The sequence below is a fragment of the Phyllopteryx taeniolatus genome, chromosome 2 (genome assembly GCF_024500385.1).
Source record: "Phyllopteryx taeniolatus isolate TA_2022b chromosome 2, UOR_Ptae_1.2, whole genome shotgun sequence".
Classification (NCBI taxonomy): domain Eukaryota; kingdom Metazoa; phylum Chordata; class Actinopteri; order Syngnathiformes; family Syngnathidae; genus Phyllopteryx; species Phyllopteryx taeniolatus.
The window spans coordinates 12150911-12169066 of NC_084503.1; the positions used below are offsets into that span (position 1 = coordinate 12150911).

Consider the following 18156-nt stretch of genomic DNA (forward strand, 5'->3'; position numbering starts at 1 on the left):
AGTCCGAATGGTTGTTTGTTTCTATGTGCCCTGCGATTGATTGGCTGACGACCAGTTCAGGGTGTACCCTACCTCTCGCCCAGAGTCAGCTGGGATAGGTTCCAGCACGCCCGCAACCCTAATGAGGAGAAGCAGTATGGAAAATGGATGGACAGCTTACGGCTAACGAAAAGACAAAATTTACCATGCTATGAAATTAGAAGAAGAATGAATTGGCCCTCTGAAATGTATTTTCCTCTGTGTTGAATGAAACTGTGTATGAGTTTCCCTTTTTGAAGTGAACTATCCATCCATCCATTTTCCACACTGCTTCTCCTCACACGGGTCACGGGCGTGCTGGAGCCTATCGCAGCTATCTTCGGTCAGAAGGCGGCGTACACCCTGAACTGGGCGCCAGCCAATCGCAGTGACGAACTCCTGAAATAAATTAACTTTCAAATTTATTGAGATTCACCTGAATATTGACAAATTGCCATCATATAAACAACTTTGGAAATATAACGCCAGAGAAAAGTTACATGTATTGCATATTGCCCCGGGCTCGTCTGATCACTGCTTAATTCACTTAATACCGACATACAGGCAAGAACTTAAATGTCCGAAGCCTACAGTGAAAACAGTCAAAAAGTGGACCAAAGAAGCAAATATGGAACTTCAAAGCTGGTTAGACTGCACAGACTTGAGTGTCTTTGAAAATTCAGCTGGCAGCCTGGATGAATATAGGGACACTGTCACATCCTATATCCGTTTCTGTGAAGAGGTGTGTGTACCAACAAAGTCATTTCGCACATTCAACAACAACAAGCCATGGTTCACTGCCAAACTTCGCCAAGCTAAGGAGGACGCATATCAAAGCGGAGACAAGGCCCTGTATAATCGAGCTAGAAACCAGCTGACTAAAGAAATTAACATTGCAAAGAGGAACTATGCAGCAAAGTTGGAAAAACAGTTTAGTGCTAACGACTCTAAATCAGTCTGGCATGCCTTCCAATCGCTGACCAATTACAAGCGACGATCACCCCAAGCTGAGAACAATAGCACACTAGCACACGACTTGAATACCTTCTACTGCAGATTTAAAAAGGACACCTTCACACCCCACACCCACCCAGCCACACCACCGACCACAATCACACCTCTGACTTCTGCGTTAACCATCCACGAACAGGATGTGAGACACATCTTCAAACAACAAAAGATTAACAAAGCGGCAGGCCCAGACCATCCTGCCTCAAAGTCTGCGCGGACCAGCTTGCTCCAGTCGTCACACAGATCTTCAATAGATCTCTGGAAATGTGCGAAGTACAATCCTGTTTCAAACGCTCCACCATCATTCCAGTCCTCAAGAAACCTACAATCTCGGGTCTAAATGACTAACGGCCTATCGCCTTGACATCTGTGGTCATTAAGTTCTTTGAACGACTCGTGCTGGACCACCTCAAGAGCGTCACAGGTCCCCTGTTGGACCCCATGCAGTTTGCCAACCGAGCGTACAGGTCTGCGGATGATGCAGTCAACATGGGACTGCACTTCATCCTAGAACACCTCGACAGTGCAGGGACCTACGTGAGGATGCCGTTCGTGGACTTCAGCTCAGTGTTGCTAGAAAAAAGGACAAACTCCGACTGCAACGGACATTCAAAACTGCTGAAGATTGTCGGTACCCCTCCTACCCACCCTTGAGGACTTGCACGTTGCCAGAACAAACACAAGAGCGTGCAAAATTGTCTTGTGTTTGTTGTCACATTTCTGTCGGGCCAATTGTACATTACTTGTGCACTCACTGTAGTAGTCTCGCCATGCTGCACTATTTGCATATCTGTTGTTGACCAATACCGGCCACTCATGCCAGAGTAGCATCTGCCCCATTTGCACACTGAATGAGGAGTATCTGCAACATTTGCACAATCAACTCGCTTGAAGTCTCGGAGCCCTTTGCACAATGGTCATTGGACCAGACTATTGCTATATTAGTTATTCAAACTGCTCTTAGTGCAACACTCTGCATCTTTTTGCACAATTGTCAAAAAATAATAATAATAATAATTGTACCGGCATTACCAGATAACTAGCAACTCTTTACTGCTGAGTGACTATTTTTGTCAATGTCTTTATGTCTCAAAAGTGTTCTCTGTCAATTGACTGTCTGTTGTCGTACTAGAGCGGCTCCAACTACCGGAGACAAATTCCTTGTGTGTTTTTTGGACATACTTGGCAAATAAAGATGATTCTGATTCTGACTGCCAAGAGACATTTATTGCATGATAATGAAAAATAAAACGATATTGTGACACAGAGAATTTAACTGCTCTGTCATACCTGTACTGCTCACATCCACTAGGCGACGTATTCGCACTGTACGTATTATCACTGTCCATTCATTTACTGTTTTCTAGTGACATTTTAACTGGGCAACTGAATTGTACAAGTTGTCCAGTGTCTACACTTACTCATATTAAGTGATCCACATTTTTAAAAGAAGAGTATGTAATGGAGATGGCACCAGAGCTTAGGGGTTAAACCAAAAATTCAAATAAAATAAAACCCCAAAACCTATCCTGATATCAAAATAACAGTATGAAAATCATTGACAGCTGCAGTGAAGAGGGGGAGGGAGCAAACAGAAGGACATCTGGTTCAGAGATTCAGGTGATCATGCAAAGAATATGACAGGAATTCCCAGATTTAGTCCAATGAAACCTGCTCCGACCCAGTCCTGGACTCAAGACGGATTAAATGCGTGGTAAGCGGTCTCATATTACGGGATCTTTGTCTTTTAGGTCAAGATTATTTGTCGTAACAAGCAGGGAACCTACAAACCCAATTCCAATGAAGTTGGGACGTTGTGTTAAACATAAATACCCTGTACTGGTGACGTATTTGCAGCCAAATGACTTCTCTCGCATGCTCTTATTGTATTTCCTGTATCCACTATTGCTGCTGAAATTGTGCAAATTCCCCATTGTCGGACTAATAAAGCTTATCTCATACTCTAAATACACATTATATTAGTGTACTTTTAAATTCATAGGCCCATTTTCTCAAGTGAAGTAGCAGCGGTGACGTATTAGTTCACTCCCGGTTTCCACTCCCTGTGTTTATGTTGCCGTCTACGCTTATTGTACAACCCCAATTCCAATGAAGTTGGGACGTTGTGTTAAACAGGAAGCGCTACTGGATTAGTTTTAAAAATTCAAACATTTTCACCAGGATACATGCTCATGGAAAAAATTGGTGAGTTTTTCCAGGTATGTTGAGGCTCACACAAGATGAATGAACACAATGATTCAGAGAGGGCCTAATAATATTACAACCCCAATTCCAATGAAGTTGGGAGGTTGTGTTAAAAATAAATGAAAACCGAATACAATGATTTGCAAATCATGTTCAACCTATATTTAATTGAATACACGACAAAGACAAGATAGTTAATGTTCAAACTGATAAACTTTATTGTTTTTAGCAAATAATCATTAACTCAGAATTATATGGCTGCAACATGTTCCAAAAAAGCTGGGACAGGTGCCAAAAAAGACTGAGAAAGTTGAGGAATGCTGATCAAACACCTGTTTGGAACATCCCACAGGTGAACAGCCTAATTGGGAACAGGTGGGTGCCACGATTGGGTATAAAAGGAGCTTCCCTGAATTGCTCAGTCATTCACAAGCAAAGGTGGGGCGAGGTTCCCCTCTTTGTGAACAAGTGCGTGAGAAAATAGTCGAACAGTTTAAGGACAATGTTTCTCGACGTACAATTGCAAGGAATTTAGGGATTTCATCATCTATGGTCCATTATATTTTCAAAAGGTTCAAAGATTCTGGAGAAATCACTGCACATAAGCGGCAAGGCCAAAAACCAACATTGAATGACCTTCGATCGGCGGCACTGCATCAAAACCCGACATCAACGTGTAAAGGATATCACCGCATGGGCTCAGGAACAATTCAGAAAACCAATGTGAGTAATTACAGTTCAGCGCTACATCCGTAGGTGCAACTTCAAACTGTACTATGTAAAGCAAAAGCCATTTATCAACAACACCCAGAAACACCGCCGGCTTCTCTGGGCCCGAGCTCATCTAAGATGGACTGATGCAAAGTGGAAAAGTGTTCTGTGGTCCGACGAGTCCACATTTCAATTTGTTTTGGGAAATTGTGGACGTCGTGTGAAAGTGGAAAAGAACCACCCGGACCGTTATGGACGCAAAGTTCAAAAGCCAGCATCTGTGATGGTATGGGGCTGTGTTATTGCCAATGGCATGGGTAACTTACACATCTGTGAAGGCACCATTAATGCTGAAAGGTACATATAGGTTTTGGAGAAACATATGCTGCCATCCAAGCAACGTCTTTTTTTCATGGACGACCCTGCTTATTTCAGCAAGACAATGCCAAACCACATTCTGCACGTGTTACAACAGCGTGGCTTCATAGTAAAAGAGTGTGGGTACTTGACTGGGCTGCCTGGGGAGGAAGATTAGGAAGACAAAGGCAGAGCAGAGAACCATGTGGTGGAAGCTGAGACAGGACGAGTGTTGTGCAGCTTTTCGGGAAGAGGTGAGACAGGCTCTCGGTGGACAGCAGGAGCTTCCAGAAGACTGGACCACTGCAGCCAAGGTGATCAGAGAGGCAGGCTGGAGAGTACTTGGTGTATCTTCTGGCAGGAAAGGAGAGAAGGAGACTTGGTGGTGGAACCCCACAGTACAGGAAGTCATACAAGGAAAAAGGCTAGCTAAGAAGAAGTGGGACACTGAGAGGACCGAGGAGAGGCGAAAGGAATACATTGAGAGGCGACACAGGGCAAAGGTAGAGGTGGCAAAGGCCAAACAAGAGGTATATGATGACATAGCAGGTCGGACACTAAAGAAGGAGAAAAGGATCTATACAGCATATATATATATAATTGCGAGCAGCAGTATGGTTTCATGCCTAGAAAGAGTACCACAGATGCATTATTTGCCTTGAGGATGTTGATGAAAAAGTACAGAGAAGGTCAGAAGGAGCTACATTGTGTCTTTGTAGATCTAGAGAAAGCCTATGACAGAGTACCTAGAGAGGAATTGTGGCAAGGCATGCGTAAATCTGGAGTGGCAGAGAAGTATGTTAGAATAATACAGGACATGTACGAGGGCAGCAGAACAGCGGTGAGGTGTGCTGTAGGTGTGACACACGAATTTAAGGTGGAGGTGGGACTGCATCAGGGATCAGCCCTGAGCCCCTTCCTATTTGCAGTGGTGATGGATAGGCTGACAGATGAGGTTAGACTGGAATCCCCGTGGACCACGATGTTTGCAGATGACATTGTGATCTGCAGTGAAAGCAGGGAGCAGGTGGAGGAACAGTTAGAAAGATGGAGGCATGCACTGGAAAGCACAGGAATGAAGATTAGTCCAAGTAAAACAGAATATATGTGCATGAATGAGAGGGGTGGTGGGGGAAGAGTGAGGCTACAGGGAGAAGAGATAGCAAGGGTGGAGGACTTTAAATACTTGGGGTCAACCGTCCAGAGCAATGGTGAGTGTGGTCAGGAAGTGAAGAAACGGGTGCAAGCAGGTTGGAACGGGTGGGGGAAGGTGTCAGTTGTGTTATGTGACAGAAGAGTCTCTGGTAGAATGAAGGGCAAAGTTTATAAAACAGTGGTGAGGCCAGCCATGTTGTATGGATTAGATTATGGCATACTTATTGCCCCCCGACTTGGTGCCTGTATGTTGGGGTTCACCCCGGTGGACAAGAGGGTAGCCTCCTCCACCTTCAGGTGGGGGGACGGGTCCTGACTGTTGTTTGTGCCTATGCACCAAACAGCAGTTCAGAGTACCAACCCTTTTTGGAGTCCTTGGATGGGGTGTTGGAGAGCGGTCCCGCTGGGGACTCCCATCGTTCTGCTGGGGGACTTCATTGCTCACGTGGGCAATGAGAGTGAGACCTGGAGGGGCGAGATTGGGAGGAACATCCCACCCCCCCCCGACCAGAACCCGAGTGGTGTGCTGTTATTGGACTTCTGTGCTCATCACGGATTGTCCATAACGAACACCATGTTCAAGCATAAGGGTGTCCAACGTGCACTTGGCACCAGGACACCTTAGTTCGCAGTTCGATGATTTACTTTGTGGTTATGTCATTGGACTCTCGGGTGGAGTGGGGCGGAGCTGTCAATTGATCACCACCTGGTGGTCAGTTGGCTCCGATGGTGGGGGACGATACCGGTCCGACCTGGCAGGCCCAAACGTATTGTGAGGGTCTGCTGGGAACGTCTGGCAGAATCCCCTGTCAGAAGGAGTTTCAACTCCCACCTCCGGCAGAACTTCTCCCACGTCATGGGGGACTCACTGGAGCGGTTGGCAGTCGAGTATGAAGCGGCTGGGATGAAAATCAGCACCTCCAAATCTGAGTCCATGGTCTTCAGTCGGAAAAGGGTGGCGTGCCTTCTCCAGGTCGGGGATGAGATCCTGCCTGAAGTGGAGGAGTTCAAGTATCTTGGGGTCTTGGGGGAAGAATGGAACGGGAGATCGACAGGTGGATCGGTGCAGCGTCTGCAGTGATGCAGAATTTTTATCGGTCCGTTGTGGTGAAGAAGGAGCTAAGCCGAAAAGCGAAGCTCCCAATTTACTGGTCGATCTACAGTCCTACCCTCACCTACGGTTACGAGCTGTGGGTCGTGACCGAAAGAACAAGATCCCGGATACAAATGAGTTTCCTTTGCAGGGTGTCCCGGCTCTCCCTTAGCGATAGGGTGAGAAGCTCAGTCATCCGGGAGGGGCTCAGAGTAGGGCTGCTGCTCCTCCGCATTGAGAGGAGCCAGATGAGGTGGCTCGGGCATCTGATTAGGATGCCTCCTGGACGCCTTCCTGGTGAGGTTTTCCGGACAAACTGGGAGTAGACCCCGGGGAAGACCCAGGACACGCTGGAGAGACTGTCTCCCGGTTGGCCTGGGAATGCCGCAATGGTTTGTTTTGAAGACACAGAACGGTAGATTGTTTGTGGTGTGTTTTGCTTGATATTAACAAATTTTCAAAAAGTATTGAATTGAAAAATAGCAGATAGTCTCCATACTAAATGTGTTGCTTTAATAATATTCAGTTAGTGTTACACAGCAGTAGTAACTGCATTGTCAGCAAATCTTTCAAATATAAGTCTTGGAGTCTCCTACAAAACGCTTTACAAGTGTAACCTAATATTAAAAAGCAAGCACGTTATTTAGATTCTACTTTTGCATCCACCCTAAGTGGGAGTCTTAAATGGGGCTGGCCTGAATGGTTGATTCTGAATGGCTGGTGACACCTGTGACCCTAGTGATGATGATGAATGGATGGATGGCGACCAATCAAGGGTGTACTCTCACCCAAGGTTAGCTGGGATGCACTCCAGTTTACCCATGACCTTTATGAGGACAAGCGCTCTCGAAAATAAGTTGAATGTTAGTCTTTTTTGTAAAATTTGAATGTGAATCACTGTGACCCAATACAATATGACAAAGGCAACACTTTTAAGATAAAACCAATTTATTAAACACAAAGTATATCATTCAACCCAACAATGCTGACAACAGACCACTTTTAAAATATAATTCACAGTGTGATGAGAGCAAAGAATAAAATTATGGAGCCAGTCACATTCTGTCCATCCTCGTCCATCTGTAAATTACCATTATGTGTTAACATTTCTATTTTCGCCCCAAACTCATAAAATGGAGAAAGGTCACTGATCACATTGCCTCCATCTTCACTTAATATGTACAATCAAGTACGTGCCTTTTATAGGCATGCCGGTGTTCTTGTTTACATATCAAGTGTTGCACTGCTTATATTAGAGATAAACATTACAGCGCTAGTCGAAGAAATCATAAAACAGTCAAAATATTGTCACTTTCTTCCATTGCAGACTGACTGTAATTGAAATAAGATTTGTTTTACGAAAAGAGTGCTTTCATTGCACTGGCAGAGAATACATGCAGTCGTACCATGGACACAATTGGTGATACCCTTTCTAATGAAAGAAAAACCCACAATGGTCACTGAAACAACTTGAAACCAACCAAAGTTAGAGTAAATAAAAATGACTGAAAATTAACCAATGAAAATTAGACATTGCTTTTGAATTATGGTTCAACAGAATAAAAAAAAAAAAAAAAAAAAACCTCAATGAATCAGGCTGGACAAAAATGATGGCATCCCTGATAAGATTGAATATAATTGACCATAGGGACATCTTAAATTAAGGTGTCCTGAAATATGTAATCAGTTAGTCTGACTATTTAAAAGTCACTGAGCTACTCATTGACTGTAATAGAAACTGTGCAACTAAATATTAAAAGGTAACATAATTTTGTTCAGGCCCATTTCATTAGTTGGCTTTTTAAAACAATTCTGTTTTACCGCAATTAAAAAGCAACGTCTGATTTTCATTTGTTAATTTTCTGTGAATTTTCATTTAATACTATTGTTAGTTATTTCGGTGACATTTGTTCATTTTTATTTAATTAACAGAAGGGTACCAACAATTTTGTCAGCTTGTGTATGTGCAGTTCTGCATACAGTGAGTGGTACTAAGGAAAAGAGAGCGCATCAGAGTTCACTCTGAGCGAGACTCTGGATTAATATGCACCATTCTGCTCTTTTCTGTTTAATAAAGGTTGGGGTGAGAGTTTGCAAAGCCAGGTGTGGCTTCTCACACAAGGCCTCAGCTATACAGATGACATACATGCCACAATCATAGCTGTTCTGTTGTACAGGACTGGGCTCCTCCACAAATGCAGCCTCTCTCCCTACACACAACATGGGTTCTAACTTGCTAGCAATGCGCCGGGCATGCAGAGAGTTGCTGCCATTTTGAGAGTCATAGTGAGAGAAGTGGTTGGATTTATGATGGTACACCAGAAGGCTCCAGTGGGACCCCCCAGCACTCTGCTCGGAATTGTCGTTCACAGCCAGGAAGACCCAACGACGCGAGGCCAGCTCCAGAGGGTCAAGAAACATGGCTAACTCCTCTGGGCAGGAAGAGCACTTGATAAACTGGGTGACCTGCGGGCTGACAAAGACAACGCTCTCCCCCAGGATTCGGAAGCGCTCACTAGCAAAGTACTCAAAGGCAAATCCGATGATTTGGTCATTCAGCCAGTGGGGTCCTTCCAGAAGGGAAACATCAGAGCGGCGAAGCAGGCTGTCCTGGTAGCTCAGCACCACAGGGTCCATCCTTCAAACACATACAAAATGTCAGTCACATGAACAGCTTTAAGAAATACAATTTAAACGCTCAACAATCTTGTTCTAAAGCTGTTAGATTTTCATACTTCTGTATCAGATGTTGAGCACTTGAACTCACCTGTTTACTGGTTTACTAGTTTTAAAGTACAGATAGGGGATATAGTCAGATGCAGCCCATTTATGAAGCACCTTCACTTGTGAAAGAAATAAACACACGTCTTGATTTAAAAACATAAACAAGTATGTGTCCTGAAACAGTTCAGTGGAGGATATCGTATGGGTGCGTTCGCCATGACGTCACCAAGTAGTGGTGTATCGGTTGGCAAAAAGAATGTCCAAGTCAACGGCTACCCAGGATGTATCCAGTTATTAGCGCTTATTTTTTATTAATTAATAAATTGTAGTGTAGTGTTCCGTCATATGATACAGATTTGATCAAAAATGATTGTAAGATGATTGATTGATTCGTATATAAATGACAAATTGATATGAGCCTCACACTTTAACCAAATATGCAAATACACGTCACGTATCGAGACGTTTCGCCGTCTAAACATTTTCCAGTCAACAAACTGAATCATTCAAACTTACTTGTACGCGTCAAGAGACTTGTAGATTTTCATTAGATCTTTTGTGTAGGACGAAATTAAAAGTTGTCGATCAAAAACATTGCCTCAGGACAGGCCGGGTGGACGTATTTGGGACCCATATGTCCGTAACTTTGAATTTAAGGCAAATTCTGGTTGCCGCTGTTGTACGGAAACTTTGCTGCATATCTTTGCTTAGCATTAGCTGGCACAAACTTTCATACTGTGATAAAAAAGGCACGAAAACGAGGTTTCTTAGCCAATATGATATGGAAGCGGTTGGATACTTTGCTAGTCAGTTTTGTGCGCATGCGCAAATTTACGTCCCCGTGACGTTTACTAACGCTCTCATAGTGAATTATAGCTCACTGCTGCGTTAGCATGAGCTGGCTAATCACATTTCCCCACATCACAAGAAGCCTAAAAACTCATCTAGACGCACATGCATCCCGTAACCCATTAAACCTGTCCTATTGAGCTCAAATAACTGTGCGTAATTCAAGGTGGCTTACGAAGCTATAACCTCAACTCTCCTTGCAACGGCTGCCGTAAACCCCTTTGACTTTGAGTAAACATTCACAATTTGCGACAGTGGGAGGAGCCGAGGCGTAAAAAAGACAAGTGGTTTAAAATAAATTTTGTAAAAATTAAGCACACGTTGTGTATGTATTTTATAGAAATATATATGTTTACATTTAGTCTAATAATACATTTAATAGCTGTGTGAAAGAACTTCGCCGTCTTGCGCCGGCTTCCTGTTATGTCGCTCCGCCGCGTGAGCGCGCTTGAGGACGGGGTCGCGCTGATTAGCTGCTAACGCTCACACAGGAGAAGAGAAGAGTTGGGAGGCGAAGTCAGTCACGAGCGGCGCTCAATCCCACTAAACAGCTCACTCGCTCGGATAAATCATCATGCCTTACTCCGCGTCACAGAGTTGACTTGGGGGGAGTTACTCCGAGGTCAGCGGCTGAGTGAGGATAGGAGAAGACATTGGAGTGGAATGGCGTGAAAATGCAGGGAATTAAATAAGAGTTTAACGGTGGCGACGGAGGAGGGAGTGAAGCTTCAACTGCTATAAGTGACTTTCGGCGTACTCGTTTGGAGGTAAGAATTTAACTTACTGACTTAAGTTGGAGTTGTACAGAGGTTCACAAGTCACTTCTTGTTTGTGCCGCTTACGCTCTTCTCTGCGCACTCCATCGCACGATAGTTGCAGAGGCGCGCGTGCTGTGACTTGACAAGCTCAAGCTCAAGCACGGCGCGTTTGTGGACGTCCCTGCGACTGTTCAACTGACTTGCCCCTTCTCAATGGTACACTTGACTCATTTAAGTGAGGTGTGTGTGTGTGTGTGTGTGTGTGTGTGTGTGCGCGCGCGCGCGTGCGTGCGTGCACCAGCGTTCTGAATCTGGTATTTGGACCCGTGTGCTTTCCCACGTATCATTTGGAAGAGGTCAGTGAAGGAAGCGGAGGGCAAAGTGCCTGGAGTTGTGCTGAAGTGAAGAAACTACTGATCCATGGGTCTCATCTTAGAAAACTTCACATGATGTGCGAAAATGTTCCCGTCATGGAACTCTGAAATGTTTTTTTAATTGGGCTCATAGGCAGGATACATCCTTGACTGATCGCCAGCCAGTCGTAGGCCACTTGTTGACAAACAACCATTCAATCTCACATTCTAGGGATAGACTGATCATCGGGTTGGTGCCGATATTCGGCCTTTTGACACATCGGCATCAACCTTTGTTAAAATCTAACTGCTGATAATAAATACATTTAAAACTGGGTACACTTAAGGGAACACTTTATTGATGCAGTTAACATTTTTAATCTAACTTTGCAAAATATGCTGCTGACCCTGGGAACGCCCTGCAGTTTTTTTCTTTGAATTTAAAACAAAGTTAAGTGAAAACACAATTATAAATATTCATAAGTAGCGGGGCCTCGTTCCAGCTTTCCATCAGATTGGGGATCCTTGGTCGGAATCAGCTTTATAGGCCAAGTATGTGACAAGACAAACAAGGAATTTGTCTCTGGTAGTCGGAACCACTCTAATATGGCAACAAACAGCCACTATGACAAAATATACATTTAGGACAGAAAAAACATTAGTATGGAGTGTAATTGAGCAATGAAAGTGTACCACTAGTGTGATGATGCTGATATAATGGCAATTGTGCAAATGATGCAGTCCTCAAGCAATTTAGAGTAATTTAAAGTGACTAATAATGCACTGATCTGGTACAGTGACGATTGTGGAAATAGTGAAGAGTTCTCAAACACATAAGTGGGCAGTAGTAATCAACAACAGTATGCAAATAGTGCAGCGTGATAAAACAGTGAGTGTAGGAATAATGTACAAGTGTCCCGACAGAGATGTGCAAAGTTGGCAGCATGTTACAATAACATTTTAAGTTAACTGTTTAAGAAGTTAATGGCGAGAGGGAAGACGCTGTTGCAATGTCTGCTGGTTTTAGTTTGCATTGTTCAATAGTGCCTACCTGAGGGAAGGCGCTGGAATAAGTGATGACCAGGATGTGGATGCGTCCAAAAGGATTTTGCGTGCCCTTGTATTATAGTCCTGGCAGCGTGCAAGTCCTCAAGAGTAGGTAGGGGGGTACAGACGTTTTTTCCGGCAGTCCTGATTGTCCGTTGCAGTCGGAGTATGTCCTTTTTTTGTAGCAGCACCAAACCAGACTGTGATGGATGAACACAGAACCGATTCAATGACTGCTGTGTGGAACTGTCTCAACAGCTCCTGTGGCAGGCTGTGCTTCCTCAGAAGCCACAGGAAGTACATCCTCTGCTGGGCCTTTTTGAGGATGGAGTTGATGTTGGTCTCCCACTTCAGGTCCTGGGAGACTGTAATTCCCTTAAACTTGAAGGTCTCAACGAGGGCTGCACGATATTTTGTTTGCGCATCGTCATCGCGATGTACGTGTGCGCAATAGTCACATTGCACGATCTGCTGCGATGTTGGTGTACTGTCATATGCAGAGAATCAACTGTAATATTAAAAGTGACCAACAGAGGAACTGCAGCATTTCCTATTTCGCTCTTCAGAATGAAACTAGGCAGGCATGTGGCAGCTGCGTGACTGCACGAAGTGCGTTCAGGGAAACTGCATAGATGAATGTGTTCTTTTGTAATACAGTACATAATTGTAAAAATGGATAACTAGGAAAATTAATGTAATTTTTTTCCAATATCGTGTGGCCCGAGTCTCGATGGTTGACACAGGGCAGTTGGACAGCGTGAGTGGCAGCTGTGGCGAAGGATGTTTCCTGAAGTCCACGATCATCTCTACAGTCTTGAGCGCGTTCAGCTCCAGGTTGTGTTGGCTGCACCAAAACTCCAGCCGCTCAACTTCCTGTCGATATGCAGTCTCGTCACCGTCTTTGATGAGGCCGATGACCGTGGTGTCGTCTACAAACTTCAGGGGTTTGACAGCCGTGTGCGTTGAGGTGAAGTCGTTCACGTAGAGAGAAAAGAGCAGCAGAGAGAGGACCCATCCTAGGGGGGCCCAGGTGCTGATGTCGTGTGTGGATGAGGTGGTGTTCCCCAGACTCACCTGCTGTTTCCTGCCTATCAGGAAGCTGTAGATCCACTGGCAGACGGCAGCTGAGAAGCTTGGAGGAGAGGAGTTCAGAGATGATGGTGTTGAACGCAGAGCTGAAGTCCACGAACAGGATCCTCGCGTAGGTCCCTGCGGCTTTGAGGTGTTCCAGGAGGATGTGCAGTCCCATTTGGATGTCCATTTTCTTAGCAGCCCGCAGCATAGACTAAAATGAACATTTGACTCTGGGTTCTTTATAACCAGTATCACTCTCAAACCTATGAACTAAAAGGCAACGTGTGTGGAACTAACCCAATTGACTCAATACTCATTAATTAATGTTGCAGCTAAAAGTTAAGTATAGGATTGTTAAAATCGTTACTTGGGACAGTTTTATCACGTCAAATGGTTTGTATGTGCAAGTTTTAACTTCCTGTTTTAAGCTTGTAGCCTTTTATTTTGAAGGCTACGCACCGGAACTCAGCATTTTGGCATGAAAAGCATCTTCACACAGCACCGGTGTTTTTTTGGTTTTGTTTAAATGCATGGAACCAAATGCTATAAAACGTTGATTCCTTTACTTACCCACCGATGAGGCACAGGGTTAGTTTTTGTGATACTGTGAGACGTTTGTGAATTTTGTCCCAATTCATTGTGATGTAAAGTTGCTACGGGGAAATTTTAACTCAATGTTAAGCTTTTTTTTCTGTCATCGGCTCTTACATTGGTTTGAAGACTAAAATCTTCTTATTCGGGGCCGGCAGACTAGGCATCAAAACTGGGAACCGAAATTTTAAAATTTGAACGATTCCGGGAGAACCGGAACATTAGTCCCGGTTCCAATCGGTTCTCGATTCTTGATGCCCAACCCTATTCGTGACTGGTCAATGCAGAAAGAGAAGCCAGAGGTGTGATGGTGGTTGTCGCTGGTGTGGCTGGAGTGTGAACGTGTCCTTTACAAACCTGCAGTATAAGGTATTCAAGGCATCAGCCTGTCCTTTTTTGATCGCTTGTAGTTAGTCAGTGATTATAATCCTCGCCAAACTGATGCAAAGTTGTTAGCAGCAAACTGGTTTTCCATCTTTTCTGCATAATTTCTCTTTGCGATGTTGATTTTAATTTGTCACCTGGTTTCTGGCCTGATAGTACAGGGTGAGGTATTGGCTTGGAGATGCAGCAAGGTATCGGTGGAAAAAACAGTTATTCTGCATCTGTTTTAGACAACAGACATAAAAAACTTGAACTTGATGCTATTGAACAAACATATGCTTAAAGGCAACAAAGTTAAGTCTTAAAGTTTGTATTTTTCAGATTTTGACACAGTATGTTCCCTTTTACTGTAAATGAATATCGGCTCCAAATATCGGTTATTGGCCTACTTTACCAATAATCAGTATTAGTGATGCAATGAAATTTCAGCCACCGAAATGTTTCACTTGAAATAGCCTAAAAGTGCACTTTCGGTTTCAGACCGAAATACTTTTTTCACAGCTATAGAACACAGGCTGGGAATCGAACCCCGGTCCTCAGAACTGTGAGGCAGATGCTCTAACCAGTCGTCCACTGTGCCGCCAGATAAAGAATCATTTACTATTGAAAAGCAATGCTCTAGAGCACAGGTGTCAAACTCAAGCCCCGGCGGCCAGATCTGACCTGCCACATCATTTTATGTGGCCCGCGAAAGCAAATCATGTGTCAATTTCCATGATTTTTGATAAAATCTGTTCCAAATTTTTGTATAATATTCATATGTAATAAATGGTAATGAACTATTGTAAGGATTTTTTGCTTCCAAACCCCTTTTACAGTTAGTTGAACAAACCATTATCCTTGACTTCTGATTTCAAAATGAGTTATCCATCAATTTGTTGTCTATGTATAATAATATGATGAGGGAATTAAACATTGATATGTTTTTACAATCATAATGGCCCTCTGAAGAAAACTGTATCGACAATGTGTCCTGCGACAAAAATGAGTTTGATGCCCCTGCCCTGGAGAGTCTGAATGTCCAGTTGAATTAACTGGGAGGTCACTTTATTACACACACCTTACACTCACGGTTTGAAAATGACAGTGCTATAAATCAACCATTAATGTGACATAAGCATAAATGTTAAAGGTGCCATATTTTACCAAACAAAATTTTTCTACTATTTGGAATGTTATATTGTCTCTATGGTGCCTCAGTAAACGTGAAATATTAATTAGACGTTTTTCTGCCAAGAGTCTTGAAATCTGGTCATTTGAATTTCTCAAGATTATCTATGTCACTAGCAAAGAGCTCCGCCTACCTCTTCGCTCCCGAGCCAGCGCTGTCAACATAACAAACAAGTGTGCCTCCTACACGGAGGCAACCAGTCAGAGGAAAGGGGGCGGTGTTAGCCAAATATGAACAAAGCGGATACAAAACTGGATCGAACAGAGGTAGCTGTCAGATAGGCCTTTTCTTGACACTCGTATGACAAAACTATTTATTTATTTATTTTTTTAATGAAATTGACACTTTTAAACTAGGTCCATGTTAGAGAGTCACTCTATGGAGGTCTAATTAGCCAAAATATGGGACCTTTAAATAACACACACAGTGTATTCAACAAACTGCTGGTAACATAAACACACATTAATAACAAAAATAAAGGTCTTTTTTACTGTAATAATTCAAATGTCGCAATTAATTATGGTAAATGCGTGGCTTTTCTGTCATCATGTTAGCGGCTACTACACTGTAAAAAATGATTTTGGAGCATGGTAAATATAATTCATGAAAATTTCATCTAAAAAAATCATCTAAAATTAACATTATTATTTTAGATAGGTAAGTACCCTAAAATTTAGGGTACATTTTACCTACACTACCCAAGATTAAAAAGTCTTACCAATAATTTTTTTGTAAAATCCACCTAAAAACCAGTAGATGATGAAATCCCTAAATTCCTTGCAATTGTACGTTGAGGAACATTGTCCTTAAACTGTTCGACTATTTTCTCACGCACTTGTTCACAAAGAGGTGAACCTCGCCCCGTCTTTGCTTGTGAATGACTGAGCTCCTTTTGTACCCAATCATGGCACCCACCTGTTCCCAATTAGCGTGGTAACCTGTGGGATGTTCCAAACAGGTGTTTGATCAGCATTCCTCAACTTTCTCAGTCTTTTTTGCCACCTGTCCCAGCTTTTTTGGAACGTGTTGCAGCCATAAAATCAAAGTTAATGATTATTTGCTTAAAACAATAAAGTTGTAATGTTCAGTTTGAACATTAAATATCTTGTCTTTATAGTGTATTCAATTAAATATAGGTTGAACATGATTTGCAAATCATTGTATTCTGTTTTCATTTATTTTTAACACAACCTCCCAACTTCATTGGAATTGGGGTTGTAATATTATTAGGCCCTCTCTGAATCATTGTGTTCATTCATCTTGTGTGAGCCTCAACATACCTGGAAAAACTCACCAATTTTTTCCATGAGCATGTATCCTGGTGAAAATGTTTGAATTTTTAAAACTAATCCAGTAGCGCTTCCTGTTTAACACAACGTCCCAACTTCATTGGAATTGGGGTTGTACAATAAGCGTAGACGGCAACATAAACACAGGGAGTGGAAACCGGGAGTGAACTAATACGTCACCGCTGCTACTTCACTTGAGAAAATGGGCCTATGAATTTAAAAGTACACTAATATAATGTGTATTTAGAGTATGAGATAAGCTTTATTAGTCCGACAATGGGGAATTTGCACAATTTCAGCAGCAATAGTGGATACAGGAAATACAATAAGAGCATGCGAGAGAAGTCATTTGGCTGCAAATACGTCACCAGTACAGGGTTGATACAGATACAGTAAAATAACGAATATTGAAGCCAATATTTTTTAACGATTACAATTACAGAGTAATGATTATGTTGTGAAACTGAACAGTATGCTGAATTATTTTTTTTTTATCCTACTAAATAACATACAGCAATAAATGTCTCACGGTAATGTTCTTGACATGATTTTAAAAATATTGAAATTCAGACAAATTGTTCTGGAAGTGAATTTCTGTAGGTTTGCAGCTATGCAGTCTTATCCATAAATGCAATGTTACCAATAATTGGCATTTTTGTAATTAATAATTGGTGGGTTTGATTTATTTTTATATTTTAATTATTGTAAAGCGCTCTGTGTGTGTCTGTCGGTATCTGTGTTGGCCCTGAAAAAAAACACAAAAGTACAGGGAGAACATGCCACCTCCACACAAGAAGGCCCAAGCCGAGAGTTGAACCTCGAACCTCCAGAACTTTGAGGCAAACGTGCTAACCACTGGGCACCGCGGTGCTGCCCACAGCAGAGATTGATGGTTTAAGTTTGCGTTATCACTTTCAAAATGCATTCTTGTTTCAGATAACCACCTTTGTATCATTTGGTAAGGGTTTGAGGAGAATAACTTTGATCCAAGTAGTAGTGCTACCCCCTGGAGCTTGTCCCGCCCCGCCCTGGGCTGTGCACAGGTGATGAGAGTAAAGTGGGCCTGTCCTGTGGGAATGTGATGTCTGAGAAGACACAGCTGCTATAGTATGAGATGCGGCCCCAGCGGAGACTCCAGCAACTGGTCCTTGTCGACATCCGACACCCCGCAGGATCTCTCTCAGCTATTTGTAAAGACTGGCCTCAGTTTATCACGTCAGCTTGTGTCTGTGAGTCTGTGATATCAGCAGCACCGTTTCACTTCGCTGTGCCTCGAAAACTTAACCTTTTCCTTTGTGATTAGTAGTGCAATGAACAAATCTGTGCCAATTCAAGTTTACTTGCGAGCGTCTTAAAAAAAACAACA

The 18156-nt window shown here is 43.0% G+C and overlaps 2 protein-coding genes across 16 annotated transcripts in view; one reads left to right on the plus strand and one right to left on the minus strand.

Annotated features, from left to right (window-relative positions):
* Window positions 1-2618: 2618 nt before the first annotated feature.
* Window positions 2619-18156, plus strand: part of myo9aa (myosin IXAa) — a 176904-nt gene continuing 161366 nt past the window's right edge. For 10 of the 11 annotated variants that reach the window (XM_061760846.1, XM_061760862.1, XM_061760910.1 and 7 more), the window contains exon 1: window positions 10750-10890. The gene's annotated coding sequence lies outside the window, so the exon portion shown is untranslated. Of the gene's footprint in view, window positions 2744-3806; window positions 3958-10749; window positions 10891-18156 lie in introns of those variants that run through there. The other variant, XM_061760855.1, reaches the window with a different exon arrangement.
* Window positions 6934-11095, minus strand: senp8 (SUMO peptidase family member, NEDD8 specific). Of its 5 annotated transcripts, none has more exons than XM_061761048.1 (3): window positions 9791-10354; window positions 9318-9388; window positions 6934-9188 (listed from the first exon to the last, which is right to left on the minus strand). In XM_061761048.1, exon 3 carries the CDS (start codon window positions 9185-9187, stop codon window positions 8561-8563), a length of 627 nt encoding a protein of 208 aa, XP_061617032.1. In that variant the 5' UTR covers window position 9188; window positions 9318-9388; window positions 9791-10354; the 3' UTR covers window positions 6934-8560. The 5 variants fall into 5 exon arrangements, with proteins under 5 accessions (XP_061617032.1, XP_061617016.1, XP_061617040.1 ...); XM_061761032.1 differs by having other exon boundaries at window positions 9318-9393; XM_061761056.1 differs by lacking the exons at window positions 9318-9388; window positions 9791-10354 and adding an exon at window positions 10908-11095.